This window comes from Octopus sinensis, linkage group LG3 (genome assembly GCF_006345805.1).
Source record: "Octopus sinensis linkage group LG3, ASM634580v1, whole genome shotgun sequence".
Lineage (NCBI taxonomy): Eukaryota > Metazoa > Mollusca > Cephalopoda > Octopoda > Octopodidae > Octopus > Octopus sinensis.
The window spans coordinates 168,124,529-168,152,073 of NC_042999.1; the positions used below are offsets into that span (position 1 = coordinate 168,124,529).

The window sequence follows — 27,545 nt, forward strand, 5'->3', positions numbered from 1 at the left end:
GCTAATAACTGAATTACTGATGAAGCCTAGAAGTGCTTGTGAGTAACCAAAAGTTGACCTTAAGAATAAATCTACCCACTGCTATAGGTGAACAATACACACATCACACGCATATATATTATACAGAGAGAGAGCAGGAAGGAGGGGATGATGAAAGAGGAAGTTGTGATAAGTGGTAGTTGAGGTGGTAAAAAGGGGAATATGAGAGGAAAAACAGAAACAATACTATTGAACTGATGCAGATGTATAATCAGACGCACGTGCATCCCTGTGCACATATATAAACACACATTTTTGTTATATGAAGTTAAGGCACGTCGTTAACTTGCAGGCTGCCAAAAACAACCAGGTACAATAAAATAAGGTTCATAGTGAAAGAAACAACACTGAATACATAAAGTGTTAGTAGCATATCATAGATATACAAGTACGAAATACAATTTAAATCATAGATCTCACTCGGGGGTGGGTCCTTGGTGTGGCATGGGCGTAAGAAGTAAATACAAATGGCATTTAAAATTTACAACAGATACTCTTTTACTCTTTTACTTGTTTCGGTCATTTGACTGCGGCCATGCTGGAGCACCACCTTTAGTCGAGCAAATCGACCCCGGGACTTATTCTTTGAAAGCCCAGTACTTATTCTATCGGTCTCTGTTGCCGAACCGCTAAGTGACGGGGACGTAAACACACCAGCATCGGTTGTCAAGCAATGCTAAGGGGACACACAAACACACACACACACACATACATATATATATATATATATATATACGACAGGCTTCTTTCAGTTTCCGTCTACTAAATCCACTCACAAGGCATTGGTCGGCCCGGGGCTCTAGCAGAAGACACTTGCCCAAGATGCCAGGCAGTGGGACTGAACCCGGAACCATGTGGTTGGTTAGCAAGCTACTTACCACACAGCCACTCCTGTTTCAATGAAATTTTATTTATTTAATGCAGTCATAAAAATTAAGATCTTAATATATAATCCCCCATCGTAAAGTAAAATTTTAAACATTGACCTAAACATAGCCAACATTAGCTGGACTAGAGACACATTTACAATCTAAAATAGGTTTTGACTTAACAATAATGCTTAATAATCTAAGAATCATCAGACATTGGGTTGCCATGAGTTGTAATTCAAGTCATCAAAACAGATCTATTCTCAGTTGAAGGAGAAACATGAAGGTGTTCACCCATCACCGACATCAACCAGTTATCAACAGTCAACCCTTCATATCCATGCATGTGTACAATAGATATACACTGTATATATTCTTTTTCTTTTTACTTGTTTCAGTCATTTAACTGTGGCCATGCTGGAGCACTGCCTTAAAGGGTGTTTAGTTGAAAAAATCAACCCCAGGACTTATTCTTTATAAGCCTAGTACCTATTCTATCGATCTCTTTTGCCGAACCACTATGCTACAGGGACATAAACACACCAGCATCAGTTGTCAAGCGATAGTGAGGGGACAAACACAAAGACACAAATATATGTCTGTCTACTTACTGTACTTACTTCTTATGCCCATTCCACACCAAGGACCCACTCACAAGGCTTTGGTCAGCCCAAGGCTATTGTAGAAGACATTTGCCCAAGGTGCCATGCAGTGGGACTGAACCCAGAAACATTTGGTTGAGAAGTAAGCTTCTTAGACAGATATACATACATAGACATATATATATATATATATATATTTATATGCACACATCCTGCCACACATATATATGTATAGACATAGATACATATATCACAGTACATATAAGCATAAAACTGCCATAAATATATATACATAAACATAAATTTATACATTACACATGCATATGTATAATTAAGACAACATAAAGAAGAATTATATATCTTCAAAATTTGTTCATTACAGTATTATTCTCATTAATTTCACATTACATTTACCTATTGAATTCAGCACCTTGTAACTGTTTATATTTTTCCGGCAGGTGACCAAGACGTAAGCTAAAATCTGCTTTTCCCTCAATCTCCATGTTCTAAGATAAGTCACTCTACAAATTTCTTTTTCCCTTGTCAATAAAATGTAACTTGCAACCCAATTGTTTCACTTTCCCTCTCTGAGGAGTTTCATTAACATAAAATCCCTGATTCAGTTTTTCTTATATTATCATTGCTCAAATATTCTTGAATAAATATTTCTATATAATTTATTTTAATGTCCAAGTCACTTCACCATAGTTCCTCTCTGTCCCAACAGATGCCATGTCAATGACTATTAATATTATTCATTGTCGAAGTAGTAGTTAGTAGTTATGAATCATCATCATCATCATCATCGTTTAACGTCCGTTCTCCATGCTAGCATGGGTTGGACGGTTTGACCGGGCATCTGGGAAGCCAGAAGGCTGCACCAGGCTCCGGTCTTATCTGGCAATGTTTCTACAGCTGGATGCCCTTCCTAATGCCAACCACTCTGTGAGTGTAGTGGGTGCTTTTTACGTGCCACCTGCACTGGTGCCAGGCGAGGCTGGCATTGGCCACGGTCAGATTGGTGCATTTTACGTGCCACCTGCACGGAAGCCCGTCGAGGTGGCACTGGCTTCGGCCACGATTCGGATAGTGCTTTTTACGTATCTCCAGTCCAGGGGTCCTGGCATCTGCCGGGTGCCAGTCATAGGATTGGTTCAATTTCGATTCCGATTTCACTTGCCCCAACAGGCAAGTTTATTGAAATTCCTATTCAGGTAAATATGTTCTTAAATTCCATGCAAGATGAATCCACATGTTCAGGAGCCTATTTAAACAAAGACTAAATGAGCAGCCACCAAAACTGTTTCTCCTTATCCCTCCCTCTCACCTAACTTCTACCCTTATTAATGTCAGATACACACATATATACATACTAGCAGCATAGCCCGGCATTGCCCGGGTATGTAAGAGTCCCTAGTAGGCAACGACTAATCCCAATCTAGTCCTTTCCCTCTAGGAAACGAAGGCGCATGTGTAGGTTGCAATGTCTTCTCTTCACTCGAATACTTCTGTGTATACGATGTTCCTAGCTGTCCCTTTGGGCGATAAAAAAGTCGAGTTGTGTCCCCTAGACAGAAAATGTGTTGCATATAAAAAGCTTAGATTCTCGACCCCATGTCGAATTTATCGATTTTTTTCAGAACTGGGGGAACTTTTCAAAATTTTCACTGCGTTAGTTTTGAATTATGACATTGGGCTATGTGTGTGTCAAGTTTCATCAGAATCGGTTGAAAGCCGTGGTCAGGGTGAGGGTACAACCTGACAGACACACAGAAACACACACAGACAAACTGCCGTTATATATATACATACATATGTGTGAATGAAAAGTGCATAAAACCATATATGCATGAGAATGGGTTTATATAGTTGTCTACATAACAATACACACAGTTTGATGTTTTAAGCACCTACGTTAGTTTACATATATCTACAAATATATACGAGGGGGTGGGGCTGAAAAGTTCCTGGCTTTAAGTGTATTGCAAAAGGCCTGGTTGGAGGCCCAACATTCTGAGTTCTTTTACGAGGCATAGAAAAACTGAAGAACTGTTGCAATAAGTGTGTGGGTCTAAGGAGGGAATACGTTGAATAAAATCATAATTAACTGATCTTGTATTTTCTTTTACCAAAAGCCAGTAACTTTTCAACACCCCTTCATATGTGTAAATATGCTTTTATGCCTAAGCACATATATATATGAGTTTCATATACAAATATGAGAAAGCATATAAAGGTGTGCCTACTTTCAAAATTTGACCGATACCCTATGACTGCCCTACTCACACCATCCCCATCCCACCTTGTTTTGTTGAGGCTTGTCCTCTGGGGACCTGGAATTGGAGGGAGACTGTAAACATTGAGCAGCATATGCATATTTACCCACACCTGCTTTCACTGACATATGCAAGGCCCCCACTGCCTCCAGGCAAGTGCCCAATAAAGTATTCGTCTTCACAGATGTCAAACACAATCCCCTGCATATTCTCACATTCCCTTGAAGTCCACAAACTTAGAACAGCTACAATCTATGTCAGTACCATGAAAGGCAGATCTAGTGAGATTGTTGAAAAGTTCAAGTGGAGAAATGTGTAGGTTTGCTGCATGAAAGAGGTATGATGGTAGGGAGCTTTTGGGTAAATAGCATAAATATATATTCTTCTGAATAGGGAGTAGTGATGGGGTAGACAGTATAAGTATACTTTTGGCAGAGAACTGGGTAGATAAGGTGATTGAGGTTGTCAGGGTATGTGATAGGATTATCAAGTTAAGAATGTGAAGAAGCAGGCTGGAAAGCGGAACATTTTCCTATCGAAGTCGGATGTAGAGGGTTTGTAGGACAGTGTGAGACGACTGTTGTTATCGCTAGGCCTAACTCATCGTAAAGTCAATACCACCATGACTGATATCCAATCTACAGTGGAGAAGGCTAGCCACTGGATTTGGTTAAAAAGAGACGATGAGCGATGGCTAGAAGGATATTGAGTTTAATTTCATAACCAGCTGATCTAGCAAGCGGGGCCTCATATCAGTGAGGGGGGCCGGTGCGCATTGATGCCGTCGAGAGGTAGGCCCCGAAACAGCGCGCATTCTCTCCTGATGACCCCATACACTTGCTAGCTTCCGATATACGGAGCTTTTAACTGGTAGCACTTGCATGTGCAAGTTGTTTGCAAGATATCTAACAGTGACATTTATCTCTGTAAATGCTTCACATTGCTGGACCAGATGATGAACAGAAGGACTGTTTCCACAAGTCTCTTCTGCAGACTACCTCGACAATGAAGGACAATGACTGTATTTTCATAGCTGATGACTTCAACAGTTATGTTGGGCAGCACTTCAATGGATTTTATGGTGTGCATGGTGGTTTCAGCTTTGACATTAGAAATAAGGATGGAACAAAGCTGGTCTGCAACACTAAATTCAGGAAACCTGCCAGCAACCTAATCCCTTATCAGTCTGGTGGGCACTCAAGCCAGACTGACTACATTCTCATCAGAAACAGGGATAGGCTTATAAATGCAAAGCCCTTTCCCAATAAGGAATGTACAACTCAACACAGATTAATGACTATTGTCTTCAGACTTAGGGCTAGATGGACAAGGAAGTTATGGAAGCTCAAAGAGCCATCAAACAATCAGAGATTTAGAGATATTCTGATTAAAGTGTTTGATGAGAAAGAGGAAGAGGTTGTGACATATAATGTAGAAGACAACTAGAAGTTCTTATGGGACAACCTTGTGAAGGTTGCAGACCAAATCTGCAGCTGACACAAAGTTTCTGCCAGATGGAGTGTGATTTTGTGGTGGAACAATTAGGTAGATAGGGCTATAAAAGTGAAGAGACAGGCTTGGAAAGATTGGAGAAATGGAGGCAGCAAAGACCTAAATTAGGTAGCCAAGAAGGAAGCTAGGTTTATCTAGCAAGGACAGAAGCAGAAAGGAAGAGGTTTGCCAATGCCTTACAATGTGAAGATCAAAGACTTGAGCAATTCCAGATCATTAGAGAGTGAGTGAGAGAGAATTGAGATGTTGTGGGAGAGAAGTGTATACAGATAAACAATGGTATGCTTGCACTTCAAAAAGTAAAAGACATGAAAGTATAACTATGAAAGTTTTTAAATGTGGAAAATAAATAAGAGAAAGGGAATCTCCTCTATATCAACCCTACAGAGGGACTGGCTATTTGTGTTGAGAGCAGCATGATAGATGAGGCAATTATGGATATAAAGACAGAGAAAGCCTCGGTCCATTAGAAGTTACCACTGAGATGCTTAAAATACCTAGTGGAGTAGGATATAGTCTAGTCACCTGTATAGTTAATTAGGTTATTCAGGAAGGTGTTGTGCCAATGACTGGTGTAGCCGCGTTATAGTCAGCTGCTACAAGGTTAAAGGAGATGCCTTAGATAGAAGCGATTACAAAGGCATCAAATTGCTTGACCAGGTCATGAAAGTTACAGAAAGAGTTATAGCCCATGCAATTTGGCTTTGTGCTGCAAAGAAACAAGATTACAGTAAAGCATGAACTATTCCTAGCCTTAAATAATATTCAAATGAGACAGTTTTACTTAACTTAATTACAAAGTATAGGTTAAAATAAATGCTTACAGGTAAGAGATTAAGTAGAAAATATTCAAAGCATTTTAGTTAACAGGCTTGAAGTATAAAAAACTGTTTCTAATATAGTAGATGTATTTTGCCTGAGTTCCCAAGATTTATTAAGGACATTAGCTGAACATTTTAGTATTTCTAATAATTATATTTATCACCATCATCATTATTTAATGTCCAATTTTCATGGTTGCATGGGTTGGACAGGTTGACTAGACCTGGTAAGGCCAGAGGCAACACTAGACTCCATTGTCTGTTATGGCATGATTTCTACAGTTGGATGCCCTTCCTCATGCCCACCACTCCACAGTGTATACTGGCTGTTTTTTTATGTGGCACCAACACCAGGGCTTTTTTCATGACACCAGCACCGATATCAAATCTGCTGTAGCAGGCAGATCTTCTTCAGCACAGCAATGCACCAGATATATATATATATATATATATTATATATATATATATATATGCACATACTGAACTGTAATAGTTTGTTGTGGTGATGGTGATGATGTTGATTAGAGCATTAAAGTGGTAGTGGTTCATGTAAGTTGGAAAGAACAAACAGCTAACAATTTAATTTTTAGCTAAAATTTAAAGAAAAAAAGTACTACATGGTTTACCGCATGTGCCTTAGTGTCAGCAATTGTTACAAATGACTAACATCTTCACTACTGCCATCATTAACATCTCTTATTTTCCCTTCTTTTTTCTCTCCCACTTTTGAATTACTTTCCCAAGCATGATAGAAAAGGTAAGTAGAAATGTGCTATTATATCAATATATAGATATAGGTGCAGTCGTGGCTGTGTGGTGAGAAGTTTGCTTCCCAACCACATGGTTCAGGGTTCAGTCTCACTGCAAGGCACCTTGGGCAAGTGTCTTCTACTATAGCCTCAGGCTGACCAAAACCTTATGAGAAGATTTGGGAAATGGAAACTGATAAAAGCCTGTCATAAAGATGCATAAATATAAATGTGTCTGTGTTTGTCTCTCACCACTGCTTGATAACTGGTGCTGTTGTTTATGTCCGATAACTTAGTGGATCTGCAAAAGAGACTGATAGAATAAGTACCAGGCTGCTAAAAATATAAGTCCTGAGATCAATACATTAATCTAGAAATTCTTTAAGGTGGTGCCCCAGCCTAACCGCAGTCTAAAGACTTAGATAAGTAAAGGATAAAGGATATATATGTAGGTATTCCTAATGAACAATTGGATGCAAGCCACTGATCAGTCCTGTCACTGGAACAGGCTGCCAAACTTATGTGAATAAAGTAGGAAGCATAAAGCAATGTCAAGGGTCAAGAAGTGAGCTAAGATTTACTTAACCAAGATAAAAACAAGATTACTTGTGTTCTGTGCCTTTAGAATAAGCAGCGTGAAATATTTCAAATAGCTGGATAATATATTCATATTGGGCAAGTGTCTCCTACAATAGCCTCGGGCTAACCAAAGCCTTGTGAGTGAATTTGGTAGACAGAAACTGAAAGAAGCCCGTCATATATATATTCTTTTACTTGTTTCAGTCATTTGACTACAGCCATGCTGGAGCACTGCCGTAAAAGGTTTTTTAGTTGAAGAAATCAACCCCAGGACTTTTTCTATCGGTCTCTTTTGCTGAACTGCTACATTATCGAGCAATGGTGTAGGGACACACACACACACATAAATATACATATATATATATATATATATATATATATATATATAATATATACAATGGACTTCTTTCGGTTTCTGTCTACAAAGTCCGCTGACATGGCTTTGGTCAGCCTGAGGGTATAGTAGAAGACACTTGCCCAAGGTGCCACACAGAGGGACTGAACCGAGGTTGGGAAGCAAACTTTTTACTACACAGCTACACCTGCAACTATATGTGTGTGTCTGTGTTTGTTTCCCACCCTCCCACATAACTTAGTGGTTTGGCAAAAGAGACAGATAGAATAAGTACCAGGCTTTAAAAAAAATAAGTACCGGGGTCAATTCATTCTACTAAAAATTCAAAGTGGTGCCCCAGCATGGCCGCAGTCTAATGACTGAAACAGATGAAAGATAAAGGATATAATTACAAAGAATTATATTCAAAATGAAACTGATAAATCAGTGAATATGAAAAGAAAGACAAATAGAAGTATCTTCTGAACAAAGAATATGAATAGAATTATGAGGGTCAACTTCAAAAGGAATCAACAGAGAGGTAATCTATAGATATACATACAAGATAAATTAATGAGACAAGAGAAGTGCAGGTCCATTAATGACAGTTGCTGAGGTGTAGAAATCATTAGATTACGTTAGGAGTCCATAATTGCCTAAATGTTTAGGTAATGCCCTTAATAAATCCTGTGAACTTAGGGTAAAATACTTCCACTACATTAGAAACACATGTTTATACTTTAAACCTATAAACTAAAATGCTTCGAATATTTACTACTTAATCTCTTACCTCTAAGTATTTATTTTAACCCATACATTGTAATTATGCTTCAACGTTATCTTGCTTCTCTCTGGCACAAAGTATTAACCCCATTCATTGACTTACGTAGTAGTACAGCTGTCACTCACAGATAGAGTAACCAAAAGAGTCTCAATGTGACGGCTCAAATTGTTAGAAATAGAAGCCAAATATCTTTCAAATTACACCATAGTACTTAAAAAAAGAATACACTAGATGAAGTAGTCTATGATATACTATTCACCAAAATAAGACAAGATGGTCTTGGATGTTTAGACTAAAATCCTCACAAAAGGATGATTATAGGTCTACTCAATCAGAGCCTATTTGGTGACAACAACAAGAGTAAGAAAACAAGAAGACTTGGCTGTTGGGTCAAGTTAGTGCAGAATCATACTAAAGACAAAGTTGGGTTCCATAAGAGTTGCTTCGAGTATGTATCAGCTCAAGGATGTTTCCATATTTCCATACTTCTAGTCATTTATCTACAAGAAAAATGTTCAACTAAGAACAAGGAATTCTGCTTTGAAGGTCCTAGATTCGATAGTCTGATGCAAACTGAAAAAGATGGTTGTAAATGGATGGTACTGTTCGGGCCATTTATAAGCAAAATCAGGAATTAACAGTGATTTCAGTTAAGAATCTAGTCTACAAATAGTGCTTACTATGGTTCTATTCTTAATACTATTTATGAAAGAGTGCTGAAAAATTCCTGGCTTTGGGTAAAAGAAAATACAGGAGGATCAGTTAATTTAATTATGATTTTATTCAACATATTCCTCTCTCATATTTACACACTTATAGCAGTCCTTTAGTTTTTCTAAGCCCTGTAAAAAGAACTCGGAAGTTTGGGCCTCCGACCAGGCATCTGTAGCAGCAATCACTTCTGAATCAGAGTGAAATTTTGCACCCTTAAGATGTTTCTTCAGTTGTAGAAAGAGGTGATAGTTAGAGGGAGTCAAGACAGGTGAGTAAGGTGGATGGTCTATCAACTTGAAGCCAAAGTTGCATATTTTCCATAGAGTTTCATGTGCTGTGTGCGCTGGTGCATTGTCCTGCAAAAACAGGACACTGTGGTTCAACTTTCCATGGTGTCCCTGCTTCAAAGCTTCATGCAATTCATCCAACAGAGACATGTAGTATTCTGCATACCTTTGACAGGTATTTTATGAGGAGTACTCCATCCTTGTCCAGAACACTGAAACCAGAATCTTTCCAGCTAACTCCTGGGTCCAAAACTTCATGGGATACAGTGAACCACAGTGGCACTACTCCACTGATTGCTACTTGGTCTGGTAATCATAAAGATGAAGCTAAGTTTCATCCAAAGTGACTAAGCCTCTCCCACAGCAAACCAGTCCAAAATTGTCTTTTGTGCTTCTGATCTAAGTTCAGGTATTTTGTGATATGCTTCTGATCAATGTCCAGGTATTTTGTTATGTGCTTCTGATCTATGTCCAGGTATTTTGGCACCCATTTTGCAGAAAGCTTTCTCATGACCAGAATGTTGTGGATGATGTTGCCAGCTCTTTTTCAGGAATTCCCCAGAATCTCAGCTATGAGTCTAGCTGAAATCATGATATACACAGCGTTGGCTTAATCCTCTGTTCTCACAGAAGTTGATCACCCTGACCAGGGTTCATCTATGACATCAAAATGATCAGTCTGAAACCGTGAAACCCCGATTTTCACTGTGAAGTAAGATGGATAGCCATTTTTCAAGATTTCCTTCATCGTGTTATGGATTTTGCCACTCCTTTGCCTTGCACAAAGAAGAACTTCATAACTGCTCATGCTTCGATTTTACCAAAATCCACTGTTGGAGTTGCCATCTTTTGTTAAATCTGCAAAAAAAAGAAAGATATATTGTATGCCATCATGACATTTTTGCATATCTTCTAAAGAGTTGTCCTATCTCCCTGTAACGGTAACAGCACAATCGTTTCACAATACCCTTAAAAGCAGCAACTTTTCAGCACCCCCTCGTACTAAATTATAGCTTTCAGGATTAGATGTTAGTGGAATTTTTATATGCTTCTGAGTTGCTTCTCATAATAGAATATAAAATTTGAAGTCAAAAAAACTGTTTTAGAGTAGAAAAACTTAAATGTAAACATGGCAAAACATGGTACTGGTTATTTGTGAGAAAGTACAAACACTAAGTGTTAACTAAGAAATAAACTGGCACAATATGTAAGAAGTGGGTTGGTTGAAATTCAGTAGAAACAATTGCTGATAAAAAAAGTATAGTGAATTTATGGTAGCTTGACAGGAAACAGAATCCTAGGTACAAGACAACCATGTAATGAAATCCATGTAATACTCAGACAATTCAAATAATACTTTCCACAATCTAAGTGACATGATTTGTGATGTAAGCAGTTGTGGTGCAAGTGTCTTAGACTGAGTAAGAATATGGATGAAGTTGAGGGAGATATTGCCTATTTTCAAGTTACTCTTTCTAAGCAAAGACAAATTGATGCCTGAATAACATAAACAATACTATATAGCAGTGAGACATGGGTTCTGAATAGGAAACATCTGTGGAAACTAAACATGAATGAACTAAATTGGGTAAAAGACAGAGTTAAAATGAACTTGATATGTAAATGCTTTTCTCATTGAGGAAAATGACCAACTTCAAAGTGAATAGTTGAGAAAATAGAAACCAGAACAAAACATGTATTGATAAGTGTCAGATGCCCTTGTCATACAACTGGCACCTGTGCCAGTGGCACATAAAAAGCACCCATTACACTCCTGGAGTGGTTAGCTTTAGGAAGGGCATCCAGCCATAGAGCCATGCCAAATCAGATTGGAACCTGGTACAGCTCTCCAGCTCACCAGTTTCAGTCAAACCATCTAACCCATGCCAGCATGGAAAGCAGATGCTAAATGATAATGATGAAGGTTAGTCTAAATAGATTAGAGAACATGTTAGATTTTGCTGCATGTACTGCATACAATGGTTTGCCTGATGATATCAAATCTATACAGAATATCAATATTTTAAAGCAAAAGCTAGGACAGTTTATTGATAACAAATCAAGAATGCAGTGTAAAGTTAAAATTTGTTATCTCACCTTGATGTTGATGATTTTCCCTGATTGTGTTGATAAGGTAATCAAGGTAGTCAGAGTATGTGACAGAGTACTTAAGATTAGATTAGTGCTTCACCATAGGTCAGCTACCATTATCTCGGCCTATGCCCCTCAACTGGGGCTGCTGGAGGGGCAAAAAGACCAATTCTATGACACCTTTTTGCAGACTACCTCGTTGACAAACGACAAGGACCTTCTCTTTGTGGCTGGTGATTTCAATGGACATGTTGGACAACGTGCAGGGGGCTTCCATGGCGTACATGGAGGCTATGGTTTTGGTTCCTGCAATGAGGAGGGAACCAGACTACTGGAGTTCTGCGATGCCAATGATCTTATGGTTTGCAATACCAACTTCAGGAAACCCACCTGTCACCTAGTCACCTACCATTCTGGCAGACACATTAGCCAAATTGACTACATACTCGCCAGAAAAAGGGAAAGAAGGCTGCTTATAAATGCCAAAACCTTCCCAGGTGAAGAATGTACCCCTCAACATAGATTAGTAGTTAGCAACTTCAGGATCAGGGCCAAATGGATGGCCAGAAGACGACCAGCATGGAGGAGAAATGTCTGGAAGCTTAAAGATCCTGCAAATGGAGAGAGATTTAGAGACATATTACTCGAAGCCTTCGATGAAATAGAAGGGGATATAGCATCACATAATGTGGAAGACAACTGGAGTATTCTACAGGACAACCTGTTGAGAGCAACTGACCAGATCTGCAGATGGTGCAAAGTCCCCTCTTGACTCAAGGTAACGTGCTGGTGGAACAATGTGGTTGACAGGGCTATTAGACAAAAGAAACAGGCTTGGAGGGACTGGAAGAACGGAGGTAGCAGGGAATTGTATCAGACTGCCAGAAGGGAAGCTAGGAGACAGGTTTATTTAACCAGAGGGGAAGCAGATAAGAAAAAATTTGCCAATGTTCTGCGCCGTGAGGACCAAAGACTTGAAGTATTTCGTGTTGCAAGACAGTGTGTGAGAGAGAATCGTGATGTGGTAGGAGAGAAGTGTGTTCGCATGGATGATGGTTCACTTGCGCTAAATGAGGATGCAAAGAGAGAGGTTTGGAGACGCCACTATGAAATGTTGCTGAATAAAGAAAATGAATGGGAGAAAGAGAGTCTGCCGAATGTCGACCCAACAGAGGGACCAGCTATCCAAATTGACAGTACCTTGGTAGATAAAGCAATCAAGAGTATGAAGGTAGGGAAAGCCCCCGGCCCATCAGGAATCACTGGAGAGATGCTCAAAATATCTGGTAGTGTCGGCTATAGCCTAGTCACCCAGATAGTTAACCAGGTGATACACGAAGGAGTCATACCCAATGACTGGTGTAGCAGCATAATAGTCAACTGCTACAAAGGTAAAGGTGACGCTTTAGATACAAATAATTACAGAGGTATAAAGCTGTTGGATCAGGTAATAAAGGTCACGGAGAGGGTCATAGCTCAACTAATAAGAGAGGGAGTCAGTTTAGATGAGATGCAGTTTGGGTTCATGCCAGGGAAAAGCACCACTGATGCTATATTTCTGGTAAGACAGCTGCAGGAGAAATACCTAGCCAAAGATAAACCTCTGTACCTGGCTTTCGTTGACATGGAGAAAGCCTTTGACAGGGTCCCCCGATCCCTTATCTGGTGGTCAATGAGGAAACTAGGGATAGATGAATGGTTAGTGAGAGCTGTGCGAGTCATGTACAGGGATGTCGTCAGTAAGGTGAGAGCTGGCAACGAGTACAGTAAAGAATTCCGGGTAGAGGTAGGGGTCCACCAAGGTCCAGTCCTCAGCCCCCTTCTGTTTATCATAGTTCTCCAGGAATTAACAGAGGAATTCAAGACAGGATGCCCCTGGGAGCTCCTCTATGCTGATGACCTTGCTCTAATTGCTGAGTCACTATCAGAACTAGAGGAGAAGTTTCAGGTGTGGAAGCAAGGATTAGAATCGAAGGGCCTCAGAGTCAAACCAAAGTCCTAATAAGTAGGAAGGTAGACAAAAGTTTTAACCTTCTTGTTACTATATTTCTGACCAAAATATGCCCTTCGTGAGTTTCAATTAAATTCTAAAATAATCATGAATAATATACAGCCCTGGTTATGGTATGGAAGTGATAAATTCCAGACCACATTGTACCCTAGGCCAAGCTGACTAACATTATTTTCCCCGTATAAAGGCGTAGGTAGAAACTCTATAAGATGCACCAAGTGTAAGCTATGGACACATAAGAGGTGCAGCAATGTCAAAGAAGGCTAACTAGGAAGATAGTTTTTGTATGTGGCAGATGCTCAGGAGCAATAAACACTGAAAATGTGCAGAGAACAACTTCTGCCACATTCCAGGGAAAAAAACTAGAAGTAGTTGATAGCTTCTGTTACCTAGGTGACCAAGTCAGTAGCGGGGGCGGATGTGCTGAAAGTGTACCTGCTAGAATAAGAATAGCCTGGGCAAAGTTCAGAGAGCTCTTACCTCTGCTGGTGACAAAGAGCCTCCTGTTCAGAGTAAAAGGCTGACTGTATGACACATGTGTATGAACAGCCATGCTACATGGCAGTGAAACATGGGCCGTGACTGCTGAGGATATGTGTAAGCTTGCAAGAAATGAAGCCAGTATGCTCCGATGGATGTGCAATGTAAGTGTACATGCTCAACAGAATGTAAGTACCTTGAGAGAAAAGTTGGACCTAAGAAGCATCAGCTGTGGTGTGCAAGAGAGACAATTGCACTGGTATGGTCATGTGGCAAGAATGGATGAAGATAGCTGTGTGAAAAAGTGCCACACCCTAGCGGTTGAGGGAACCTGTGGAAGAGGTAGACCCAGGAAAAACTGGGACGAGGTGGTGAAGCACAACCTTCGAACATTAGGTCTCACCGAGGAAATGACTAGAGACCGAGACCTATGGAAGTATGCTGTGCTTGAGAAGACCCGGCAAGACTAGTGAGACCATAACCCATGGCTTTTACCAGGAATGTAGCCAGCCCACTTATGCATACCTTTCCTTCTTTGGACACAAAACTCTGCTTGCGAAGACTTGTTGGGGCAAGTGAAATCGAAATTGAACCAAATTCGATGACTGGCACCTGTGCCAGTGGAGCGTTAACAGCTCCATCAGAGCGGAATCACTACCAGAGCAGCTGTCTGGCTTCCGTGCTGGTGGGCACGTAAAAAGCACCATTTGAACGTGATCGTTACCAGCATCGCCTTACTGGCACTTGTGCCAGTAGTACGTGAACAAAACATTCAAGCAACGTCATTGCCAGTGCCGCTGGGTTGACTCCTGTGCAGGTGGCACGTAAAAACACTATTTCGAGCATGGCCGTTGCCAGTACCTATTTCTTTACTACACACAAAGGGCTAAACACAGAGGGGACAAACAAGGACAGGCAAACGGATTAAGTCGATTATATCGACCCCAGTGCATAAGTGGTACTTATTTAATCAGCCCTGAAAGGATGAAAGGCAAAGTCGACCTCGGCGGAATTTGAACTCAGAACGTAGCGGCAGACAAAATACTGCTAAGCATTTTGCCCAGTGTGCTAACATTTCTGCCAGCTCGCCAGTACCGCCACACTGTCCCTCGTGCAGGTGGCACATAAAAGCACCCACTACACTCTCGGAGTGGTTGGCGTTGGGAAGGGCATCCAGCTGTAGAAACACTGCCAGATCAGACTGGGCCTGGTGCAGCCTTCTGGCTTCCCAGACCCCACTTGAACCGTCCAACCCATGCTAGCATGGAAAACGGACGTTAAACGATGATGATGATGATGATGTGTACCATCTTTACACTGGGAACTATAATGCACATTCTTCTATTATTAATCTCTTATTGTTTGGGTTGAACCTTATTACTTCTACCCAGGTGTCAAATAAGGTAACATTTAGGTTATTTATTATCTTTGATCTTTTATTTGTTTTTGTCATTAAACTGTGGCCATGCTGGAGTACCGCCTTAAAGAATTCTTAGCCAAATGAATTGCATGACAGTGGCATTTGTTTTACAACTATCATGTGAAGTCAAGGCAAGGAGACAACAGCATGCACACACATGCACATACACACACAGTGTGTGTGTGTATGAGTGTGTATATATCATCATCATCATCATCATCATCATTTAGCGTCCGTTTTCCATGCTAGCATGGGTTGGACGGTTTAACTGGGGTCTGTGAAGCTGGAAGGCTTCATCAGGCCCAGTCAGATTTGGCAGTGTTTCTACGGCTGGATGCCCTTCCTAACGCCAACCACTCCACGAGTGTAGTGGGTGTTTTTTACATGCCACCTGCACAGGTGCCAGACAGAGCTGGCACAACGGCCACGAACGGATGGTGCTTTTACGTGTCACCGGCATGGGGCCAGCCGAGGCTATATATATATATATATATATATACACACACACACACAGTGGGCTTCTTCCAGTTTCCATCTACCAAATACAGTCACAAAGATTTGGTCAGTCTGGGGCTATAGTAGAAGACTCTTACCCAAGGTACCAAAAACATGTGGTTGGGAAGCAAATATCTTACTACACAGCCATGTCCAAGCCCATAGATCCAGCTTGTACATAATATATAGATATTAATAATTCCCTGTTTACTCATAAGTATATAGTCAATCTGGAGGCACATGGTCTAGTGGTTAGAGCAACAGATTCGAGGTTGAGGGATCGCAGGTTTGAACCTCAGACCTGGCGATGTATGTGTTTATGAACGAAACACCTAAGCTCCACGCAGCTCTGGCAGAAAGTAATGGTGAACTTCTGCTGACTCTTTTGCCACAACTTTCTCTCACTCTTTTCTTCTGCATCTAGCAGCTCACCTGTGAAGGACCAGCGTCCTGTCCAGGTGGGGAACCTATACGCCAATGAAACCGGGAAAGCAGCCCTTATGAGCCAGGTGTGACTCAAGAAGGAACAAGCAACAACATATAGTAAACTCATCTTTGACATGTCTTCTAATATAAATTTATTTTTTAATAAGAAATCAAAGAAGTATATAAATGCAAAAATGAAAAGTTGGTTGTATGGGAAGAGGTCTAGATACTTCTAAGAAGAATAAATATATATTGGTTTCAAATTTTGGTACAAGGCCAGCAATTTCAAGGGAGGGGTTAAGTCAATTACATGGACCCCAGTGTTCAACTGGTACTTATTTTATCAACCCTGAAATGATGAAAGGCAAAGTTGATCTTGGTGGAATTTGAACTCAGAATATAAAGACAGACAAAATGCCACTAAGCATTTTGCCCAGCATGCTGACGATCACCATTCTGCCAGATCACCACCTTAGAATGAATATAGATTGAATATAGATTGAATAAGAAATGTAGAATATTTTACATATAAAAGTTTAAAAAATTGTAAAATATAACCTTCATAGCATTTTCTGTTCTTTCACGAGCAAGCTGTAGCTTGTATGCATTTAATGTAGGAAATATTTTTGATATCTTGTGCACATTGATAGCAGGTAAAAGTTTATCATCTGAAGAATGTTGAGGGCTTTTGATAGCTGCAAAAAACAAAAAAAATCAATAATTTTTGTATTTTAGCTAAAACAGTAATTTTAGTATAATAATATTTATTCAGATTTAAATAAAATTCAAAGGTTTAGTGATGTGGATTCTTAAATTATTGTTTTGTATTGTATCAAAAGTATTTTTTTATATTTATGTATGTTTTGAAAGATTCTTGATGCGCAAGAGTGGCTGTGTGGTAAGTAGCTTGCTAACCAACCACATGGTTCCGGGTTCAGTCCCACTGCGTGGCATCTTGGGCAAGTGTCTTCTGCTATAGCCCCGGGCCGACCAATGCCTTGTGAGTGGATTTGGTAGACGGAAACTGTGTTTGTGTTTGTCTCCCTAGCATTACTTGACAACCGATGCTGGTGTGTTTACGTCCCCGTCACTTAGCGGTTCGGCTAAAGAGACTGATAGAATAAGTACTGGGCTTACAAAGAATAAGTCCCAGGGTCGATTTGCTCGACTAAAGGCGGTGCTCCAGCATGGCCGCAGTCAAATGACTGAAACAAGTAAAAGAGTAAAGAGTAAAGAGATGTGAAATGTGTGTTGAAACAGAGATTGTTATACTTGGGGATGGTCATCTTTTGCCAATTAAACACATGCACTATTTATTTGATCTTCACTTTAGTTTCATTATTGTTATTATTATTTTTAATTTATTTGTTCATCAACGTTCTTTTGTCACATATTTCTGTGACATCTTCAGTGACTCTCTGTCCTTTGTGTCTCCTCTTGCCCTGTCATGTAAACTAAAACTAATAAAACTAATAAACTAAAAAAAATACTAATATATACCAACAATGCCCAATTGTGAAACAATGCAAGGAAAGAAAACCTACCTGATCTTTTTCCTGCAAATACTCTCATAGTGTCCCCTAGATGAGAGCAAGATGAATATCTAATAGGCTAGGGTTGGTACAGTTAGTCAACACAATGATGACTTCTGTGACATACATGAAAGCTATGAATATGATTCAAGAAATGAGGAGAGTGTAAGGCTCCTGGTGTTGTGATGCAAATGATCTAACAATCTGCAACTCTCTTATAGTATTTAATCAACAACCTTACCACCTACCAAATAGGTGAACACACAAGTCAGAATTATTCTTACAAGGAAATAGAACAGAAGGGTTATTGCAATACCACAGCCCTTCCTGATAAAGAATACCCAATGCAACATAGATGAAGGGCTAGTGATTTCAGAGTTAGGCAGACACAAAAACAAGATATTATGGAGAAGGAAGATTTGAAAGCCAAAAGATTCCACACTTAGGAGTGGGTTTTAAAAAATTCAAATTGATGCATATGACTCTAGGGGGAAAGATTTAAATAGATGCAGCATAGATGACAACTGAGAATTTCTAAAAAAATAACCTGCTTATGGATAGAGATCAGATATATGACTGAGGCAAAGTCCCAGCCAAACAGAAGACGATGTGGTGGTGGAATGACACAGTTGATGGAGAGGCTTAAAAAAGCCTGGAAGGATGATAGTAGTAGAGAGCATCACTAAATGGCTAGAGGGGCAGCTAAGAGACAGATATCCTTGCTAAGGGTGAAGTAGAAAGGAAGTTACTTGTGCGTGTCTTGCATCATGAGAATCAAAGAAGCATTCAAGGTTGCAAGACAGTGAGTGAGAGGGAATCAAGATACGATTAGTGAGAAGTATATTTGGGAGGATGAAGACATATTTGCTATTAATATGAAAGAGAAGAAAGTAGTATGAAAGCGTTATTATGATAGAATACTGAATAGGGAGAATGCATGGAATAAAGAGGCTCTACCTCAAATTGACCCCGCAAGGGGAGCAGCTATTCAAGTTGACAGCAGCATGGTAAATACGTGATTAAGGACATGAGAAGTAAAGCTGCAGTTACATCAGGAATAGTTCCAGATATGTTCAAAGTATCTATTGAAGTAGGATACATGATTACCACTTAGTTAATCAAGTTATACTGGAAGGTGTTGCACCCAATGACTAGCATAGGAGTATCACTGTAAGCTGCTACAAAGACAAAGGAAATACCTTAGAGTGAGGAAATTATAGAGATATCAAACTGCTGGATCAGGTTATGAAGGTGTGTGAGAGAGAGAGAGACAGACAGACAGACAGACAGACACAGCAAGTGAGACAGACAGACACAGTGAGAGAGACAGACAGGCAGACAGAGACAGACAGACAGACACACAGACAGACACAGAGAGAGACAGGCAGACACACAGAGAAGCAGACAGACAGACACACAGAGAGACAGACAGACACACAGGGAGACAGACAGACAGACAGACAGACAGACAGACAGACAGACAGACAGATAGACACAGAAAGAGAGAGGGAAGAGAAAGAGTCATAGAACAACTGATCTGTGATGGGATAGATATAGATGAGATGCAGTTTGGCTTCATACCCAGAAGAGATACCAAGGATGCAATCTTCCTGATGAGCCAAGAACTTCTCCTGAAGAGTAAACACTTATTTCTAAGATTCATTGGCTTGGACCAGGCATTTCACATGGCACCACATTATGTAATTTGGTGGTCACTGAAGAAACTAGGTGTAGATAAATAGCTTGTGAGGGCAGTACAAGCTATTTACAAAGAAGCAGTAAATACAGTGAATGTCAACAATGATTTCAGTGACCAATTTAGTGTGAAAGATTCAGTCCTCGGTCCTCTCCTAGAGAATATTTCAGAGGAGTTTTAAGACCTGATATCCCTGGGAATGCCTCTATGCTGACAATCTAATTCTCATGGCTGAATCTATAAGGGAATTAGTGAGGAAATTCCAGGAATTGGAGCCAAATCTAGAACTGAGGTCTAAAAGCAATTTTCGTCAGTGTCTGATTCATTTGCTGATACTTTTTCAAGTAGAGTTTCTGTATTTATGTGTGTTGTGATCCTTTTTTAGATTTTAAATTACAGTTTACATCAGATTACAATTGTCATTGATATCTGCTCCTAAACTCATGTTATTTAATTGTTTCAAATCAAGCATTCATTAAACAACAAAATATAAAGAGCTCCTTCTATAAAATACTTCTAATTTAGGTGAAAAAACAGAAACTGGTTTTTTTATTATGCAGTAACCTGATTTACTTAAATTATACTGTGGTTATCCCATTTTAAATGCCATAAAAGTGTTGGCTACAGAAAAGGTATCTGGCCATAAAACACTGCTTCAGAAAATCCGTCCAATGCATGTCAGCATGGAAAATTGAATATAAGCTGACAATTATATTTCTTATCTTAATAAAAGAAAACTGAAAAATTATTTTTGGAAATGAAGAAAACATAAAAAGAACAAAAACTCTAAAGGCTACTAGTTGTAATCTGTATATGACAAGAGAAATGAACCGAAAGTTCAACACAGTTGTCTCTGCAGGACAAGAAAAATGAACCAGAACACAACATAAGTACTTTTAAGCTGCAACTAGTTAAACATTTCCCTAGCATAAGGGTAAAATAATTCTCAAAAATTGTTTAGAATGTAAAAATTTTACATTTTATTCTTCTAGTATGCAAAGCTCTTTTCTTTCATAGAAGTATCCTGTTGACATAATGATAAAAGATTCAGAATTATCAATCAGACTTTTAAATGTGATAACTCACACACACACAAACATTCTGTGTGAAGATAAACTATAGCAAAAGGTGGGTATGCCAACTACCAACTTATCGCTTCCAAATATCCCAAAGGTGCAGGAAACCATCATAAACATCAGCTTCCTCTTCATTTTATTGAATCTCAATACTTCTATAAGGAACTCTATAGAACCACAGAGCCAAACTTTCTCTTTAATCTGTTGCAAAGCAATAATGTTTAACTACATAACTAATATGGAAAATAATGTTGCTGCTCTTGAAATCAACAAAACTTTTAGTTGTGTCTGACAAATTTTTGCTTGTGGGTCTCCATCTGTATCACATCTCTTGGACTGGAGATTTACTGTTATGATGTGCCAATGTAACATGCAACAAGGGAGATTATGTTTTTTGTTTTCAATCCATGCTTTCAATCCAAGATATTCCCAGATGGCTCTAACGCACTTCTGTATACAAAAACGTTTTCCCCGTTACTTCTAACAACACTTATACCTGTACACCTGATACAATACAACACTTATCTTTAGGCTGCTGGTATTTTCCACTTACAGCCCAGCTTCATCATAATCATCATCATCATTTAATGTCCATTTTCCATGCTAACATGAGTTGAACGGTTTGACAGGAGCTAGCAAGCCAGAAGACTGCACCAGGCTTCAGGGTTTTGGCATGATTTTTACCTCTCATCTCCCAGCATAAAACATCCCCTTCGCTATTTTAGCATCCCTTCCTAACACCAACCACCCAGGAGAGTGGACTCAGTGCTTCTTATGTGGCACCAGCACTGGCAAGGTCTGTTTTGGCATGGTTTTTACAGCTGGATGCCCTTCCAAATACCAACCACATTACAGTGTGGACTGGATGCTTTTATGTGGCACCAGCACTGGTGGGGGCACCAATTTCACACAAGAAATACACTGCTTCCTAGAAAACAACACTTAATGGGGGAAATACGAATTACTCTCCCCTAAGAACACCAAAATAAAATTGCTACACATATCAAGAAAATAATCTTATTAATAGAGCCTCTCCACACAGGAACAACACAAAATTAATTCTCATAGAATTGCTATAAATACTAGGTTTCCTAATCAATGATTTCTCTCATGGCTATCTCAAATAGACAACACAAGCAAAAAACAGCATCTCAAAAGAATAGGCTCCTTTTCAGGAACAGAAAATACTTTAGCACTTCTTAACTTTACAAAATTCAAATGCAAGTTGCATTGAAGTACTACTGCTCACATATTTAACCCTTTAGTATTTAAACTGGCCATATCCGGCCAAAATAGTTAATCTGTTTTATGTTCAAACTGGCCAGATCTGGTCTCTCACACCAACCCTACAATATCGTTTTAAAAATTAACAGCTACCTCATCAAAATCTCACAGCTCCAAGATAATGCATGATTAATTCAAAACGATGTAGATGAAGAAGCATTAATTTTGGCAGAATAATGCGAACACTAAAGGGTTAAGACAGTGTTAAGTCTGCACATATAGATATCCTAGCCTGCTGCCAAAGGAAGGACAGGTCTGATCAGTAAAGACTCATTCACATATCACAATTACTGATAGACACATATTTTGTTTTTTGCTGCTGTTGTTACCTCTGTTGTTTCTGAACAAACAAGCTGCATACCTCCTTCCTCTACAACAGCCAACACACAACACATTTATCACTTCTTCCTTCTTGGCCATACCTCCTCCATAACAACCGACCCAACTCTATCCTTCCTTCCACTTCTAATCATTCCCTTCTCTCTCTTACACTTCATTGCTCTTCATAACTGCAGCCCCAACCTGTATCAATCGGATCAGTTTTTGCCAGGCTTACACAAAGAATGCCAGGACTTGTCTTTCTGTATTTCATCATCATCATCATCATCGTTTAACGTCCGTTCTCCATGCTAGCATGGGTTGGACGGTTCGACCGGGGTCTGGGAAGCCAGGGGCTGCACCAGGCTCCAGTCTGATCTGGCAGTGTTTCTACAGCTGGATGCCCTTCCTAACGCCAACCACTCCGCGAGTGTAGTGGGTGCTTTTTACATGCCACCTGCACAGGTGCCAGGGGGGCCCGGCATCGGCCACGATCGGTTGGAGCTTTTAACGTGTCACTGGCACGGAAGCCAGCCAAGGTGGCGCTGGCAACGGCCACGTTTGGATGGTGCTTTTTATATGCCACCGGCACAGAAGCCAGTCGGGGCGGCGCTGGCATCAACCACGTTCGATCTAACTAATAAAATTATTGGAAACAATCAATAGTATTATAATGGTAAAGGTAATTTTTCATACTTTAATAAAAAGCAACACTTATTACAAGGTGAAAACTGTACAGATAATATCAAACCAAACTATGTAGTTATTACATAGTTTTTAATTTTACATTTCTAAGTACAAATCCTAACAGAAATAATTTTTAAAAAATGACATGGAAGAATTGATTCAATCGATTACACACTCTCTTCCAACTCACAAAATTGTTTTTGTTCCAACTCAAAAGAAATCATTATTATACATTCATCTTAAAACAATCATATTGATTCTGTTCAACCTGGTCAGCATGAAATGGAGGACTGTTAGAGCAATGGGAAAATGAAGCTAATATATCTTCTTTATATATAAAAGTAAGGTTGTGTGTCTGTCTACTCCGATTTAGATTCCTAACTACTCCCACATTTGGCGGTGCAGTTTAACCAAAGCTGGGTATCTTATAGTCGTGATTCATATCGAGCCCTTCTGGGTATTAGCGAGCGTCTACGATGAGTCTATGATTTTTAAAATAATTTACCATCATTTTTTTCCATTTTAATGCATATTTTTTTTAAATATAAGGAAAGTAACTCTCTAAAAATGTCTACGATGAGTCAACGATTTTAAAAAAAATTTACCATCATATTTTTTCCATTTTTAATGCATTTTTTTGCTATTTTTTGGCTATAACTCTCTAAAAATGCTTTATAGTTATTTCCCTTACAAACCTGAGCAACGCCGGGCGATACTGCTAGTTATATATAAAAGTGAGGTTGCGTGCTGTCTGTCTCCTACGATTTAGATTCCTAACTACTCCCACATTTGGCAGTGCAGTTTAACCAAAACCGGGTATCTTATAGTCGTGATTCATATCAAGCTCTTCTGGGTATTAGCGCGTGTCTACGATGAGTCTACGATTTAAAAAAAAATTTACCATCAATTTTTCCCATTTTTAATGCATTTTTGGCATATATAAGGGAAGTAACTCTCTAAAAAATTATTATTAAATCTCAGCACATAAAAAGCTACAGTAACACCCCCCCCCCCTTTGTGGTTATCCATATTGAGATGGCTATTATACTTTACATCTCTAAAAATGCTTATATAGTTATTTCCCTTACAAACCCGAGCAACGCCGGGCGATACTGCTAGTATGTTATATTTAAATTATCACATTATTACATATGATATATAGTAGCCAGATGATACTACAAGATTTATTAAGATTGAACACTTAACTCAATTAGAGATGAAAAAATAATTGGATGAGTTGGAAGAAGAAATAACAGAGACATATATTAATAGCTAGAAATAAGAGGTATGCTAACATTGCACTTTGTGAGAATAAAGAAGGACTTTAAACAAGAGGGAAAATTAGGACAATTTTGGAGAGACATAATCTCTATATATATAAAACTGAGAATGTGTGTCTGTGTGTTTCCCTAAAACTTGAGAACTACACAACCAATTTCATTCAAATTTTACACGTGCCTTACTTAGGGTCCACGTAGTTTCATGGGCCAAAAAAATGTTCAACTTCTTGCCTAGCGCGAGCCCATAGCAATATCATATCTTCTCCACTATTTCAGTATTACATGTTAAAAGTGAAACAAAAACATTTCTCTATTTTATGTCAGATACTTTCATTTTAACAATAAAAATTAGAGATAATAATAACAATTGAATTATATGTAGTAAGTAATAATTAAAATCAAACCAAAGTATAATATAATCATAACATAACAAAAGTAAAAATAGCAATTGGTATAAAATTGCATCAATGACTTGAACTTGAATAAGTGGTTTCACATGAATGAGAATAAATTAAAAATAAAATTAGTGTGCAGAAATGGAATAGTCCAGATGGAGCTGTACACATACTGTTTACCACGGCTTTTACATTAGATTATCTGCTAATTAGCTAGCATTAAGTATCTATATGAAGTTTGGTGTATGTAATGTCTGTTTTCTTGAACAGCCGCTTCTACTGAGTACTGCTGTTGGTTTATCTCTCTATATATAAAACTGAGAATGTCTGTCTGTGTGTCTGTTTCCCTAAAACTTGAGACACAATCAATTTCATTCAAATTTTACACATGCCTTACTTAAGGTCCGGGGAGTGTCATCAGCAAAAAAAATTTTAACTTTTTCCCTAGGGCAACCCCACAGCAATATCATATCTTCTCCACTATTTCAGTATTACGTGTTAAAAGTGAAACAAAAACATCTCTCTATTGTAATGCAGACACTTTCATTTTAATACTGAAACTATTAAAGTGAAAGTATTATATAACAGGGATGAACCATTAACAGTGGTCATCCATTTTGCTAGAAGATTTGCTATTGTCTTATATGCTACACCACTGGTTTTCAATTCATATTAATCAAATTAATATTCAATATTTCACCCTTATTGTGTGTGTGTGTGTGTATTAGCAATTCGTATAAAATTGCATCAATGACTTGAACTTGAATAAGTGGTTTCACATAAATGGGGATAAATTAAAAAGGTTTGTTGTTATTATTATTACTGTTTGACTATTGTAATCACGTTTGTTGGTTCCTCGTCAGGGAAACGTTGTTGTGTTGCATTTGTTATATAATTGTAAACCGTAACCCTCCCCCTTTCAGAGAAGGGGTTTTGGTTATTGTTTAAAAATTGAATTGTGTCCCTGTTTGGGGAAATTGACAATATTTTCACCGTCTTTATGGAAGCATTTTTCTTAAAATGCCTTTGATAGAAGAAAGTCCAAAAATGAATTTCGCTGCAGCCGTACACTTCTATACAAGAGGGAGGACAAGATCCAATTGATCGAAATTGCAAGAGACGGGCCTACAATTCCAGTCTGTTATATATTTTGAGTATTGTTATCACTAGCGATATCAAGATATAACTTTGTATTTTGTATTTTAGGTGTAGATGTATATATATAGATGTACATGTAATATGTACACATATATACACATATATACATGCATAATATATCTACCCATACACACATACGCACACGCACACACACACACACATACATAGGGGCAGGTGTGGCTGTGTGGTAACAAACTACGTACCAAACACATGGTCCTGGGTTCAGTCCCACTGTGTGGTGACTTGGCATGTGTCTTCTGCTGTAGCCTCAGACCAACAAAAGCCTTCTCAGTGGATTTTGTATCACTTGCTCTTTCTGCAATGCTAAGAAGTGGTCAAGAGAAACTCCTGCAATGTGTTGCGCTAATGGAAAAGTTAACCTCACTCCACTGCAGGATCCACCACAGCTCTTAAAGTCACTCTATGCTGGCACAACTACAGAGTCGAAGCATTTCCTGAATAACATCCGGAAGTACAATTGTGCATTCCAAATGACATCTTTCGGCGCTAATGTTGTTCACGAAGGCGGGTTTATGCCAACTTTCAAAGTGCAGGGACAGGTTTACCATAGGATAGGATCACTCGAACCTGCTGAAAATCAAGATCCTCAATTCCTTCAACTGTACTTTGTAGGTAATTTACATGAACAAGCCACCCAACGAAATTCCATTTCCACAGGTACTTTCACTTGATAATGCAACTGCAAGACCTTTTGCACCAGAAAAACAGCTACGTACGCAGCTTCAAGTATACCTTGAAAACAGAAGATTCATCAAATTTTAATGTTATCATTGATGCCCAGAAAAGACCATCTAGGGAACATGCAGGCCGTTACAATGCACCCACATACAATGAAATAGCTGTACTCCTTCACGGTGAACAGCACAATCCCAGAGACATTGTCCTCAGGCGATGTGACACCACCCTCCAGCGAATTAGTGAAACACACAGATCATACGATTCACTCCAATACCCACTTCTGTTTGTTAACGGTGAGGATGGCTACCACATCGGTCTACTACAGTAACATCCTCAAAATCTTAATGAAGATCTCAACAAGCCAATATCCTGCATGAACTTCTACTCAAACAGATTTATGACCCAAAACAACCGCTGTAATCACCTCCACCAGTCTCGAGAGATGTTTCATCAATTTGCAGTCGATATGTGCGCAAAAATGGAATCAGAGAGATTGTGTTTCATCAGGTTACATAAAAAAAAAATTGCAATCTGACAGCTACATCCATCTCCGAGATGCTATCAACAATGATGCTGCTCCAACAAACATAGGAATACTTTGCATCTTGTCTTCTACATTCACTGGAAGTCCCCGATACATGCATGAAAGAACACAGGATGCAATGACCTTTGTCCGCCATTACGGCAGGCCTGACCTATTCATAACTTTCACATGCAATCCCAAGTGGAAGGAGATTCAGGCCAAACTCTTCTTCGGTCAAAAGCCTAAAGACAGGCATGACCTCCTCGCCCGAGTTTTCCATCTGAAGTTAATCTCTCTCATGGAGCTCATACAATGTGACATGTACACAATCGAGTGGCAAAAAAGGGGCCTTCTACATGCTCATATCCTGCTTTGGTTCTCAGCAAAGATCAATTCCAATGACATCGA

The 27,545-nt window shown here is 39.1% G+C and overlaps 1 protein-coding gene across 2 annotated transcripts in view; it reads right to left on the reverse strand.

Moving 5' to 3' along the window:
* LOC115209774 (tubulin monoglycylase TTLL3-like) overlaps nucleotides 1–27,545 on the reverse strand; it is a 140,839-nt gene that overhangs the window by 76,841 nt on the left and 36,453 nt on the right. For both annotated transcript variants that reach the window (XM_029778288.2, XM_036501609.1), the window contains exon 4: nucleotides 17,048–17,184. In XM_029778288.2, coding sequence (XP_029634148.1) covers nucleotides 17,048–17,184 — 137 coding nt within the window. The remainder of the gene's footprint in view (nucleotides 1–17,047; nucleotides 17,185–27,545) is intronic.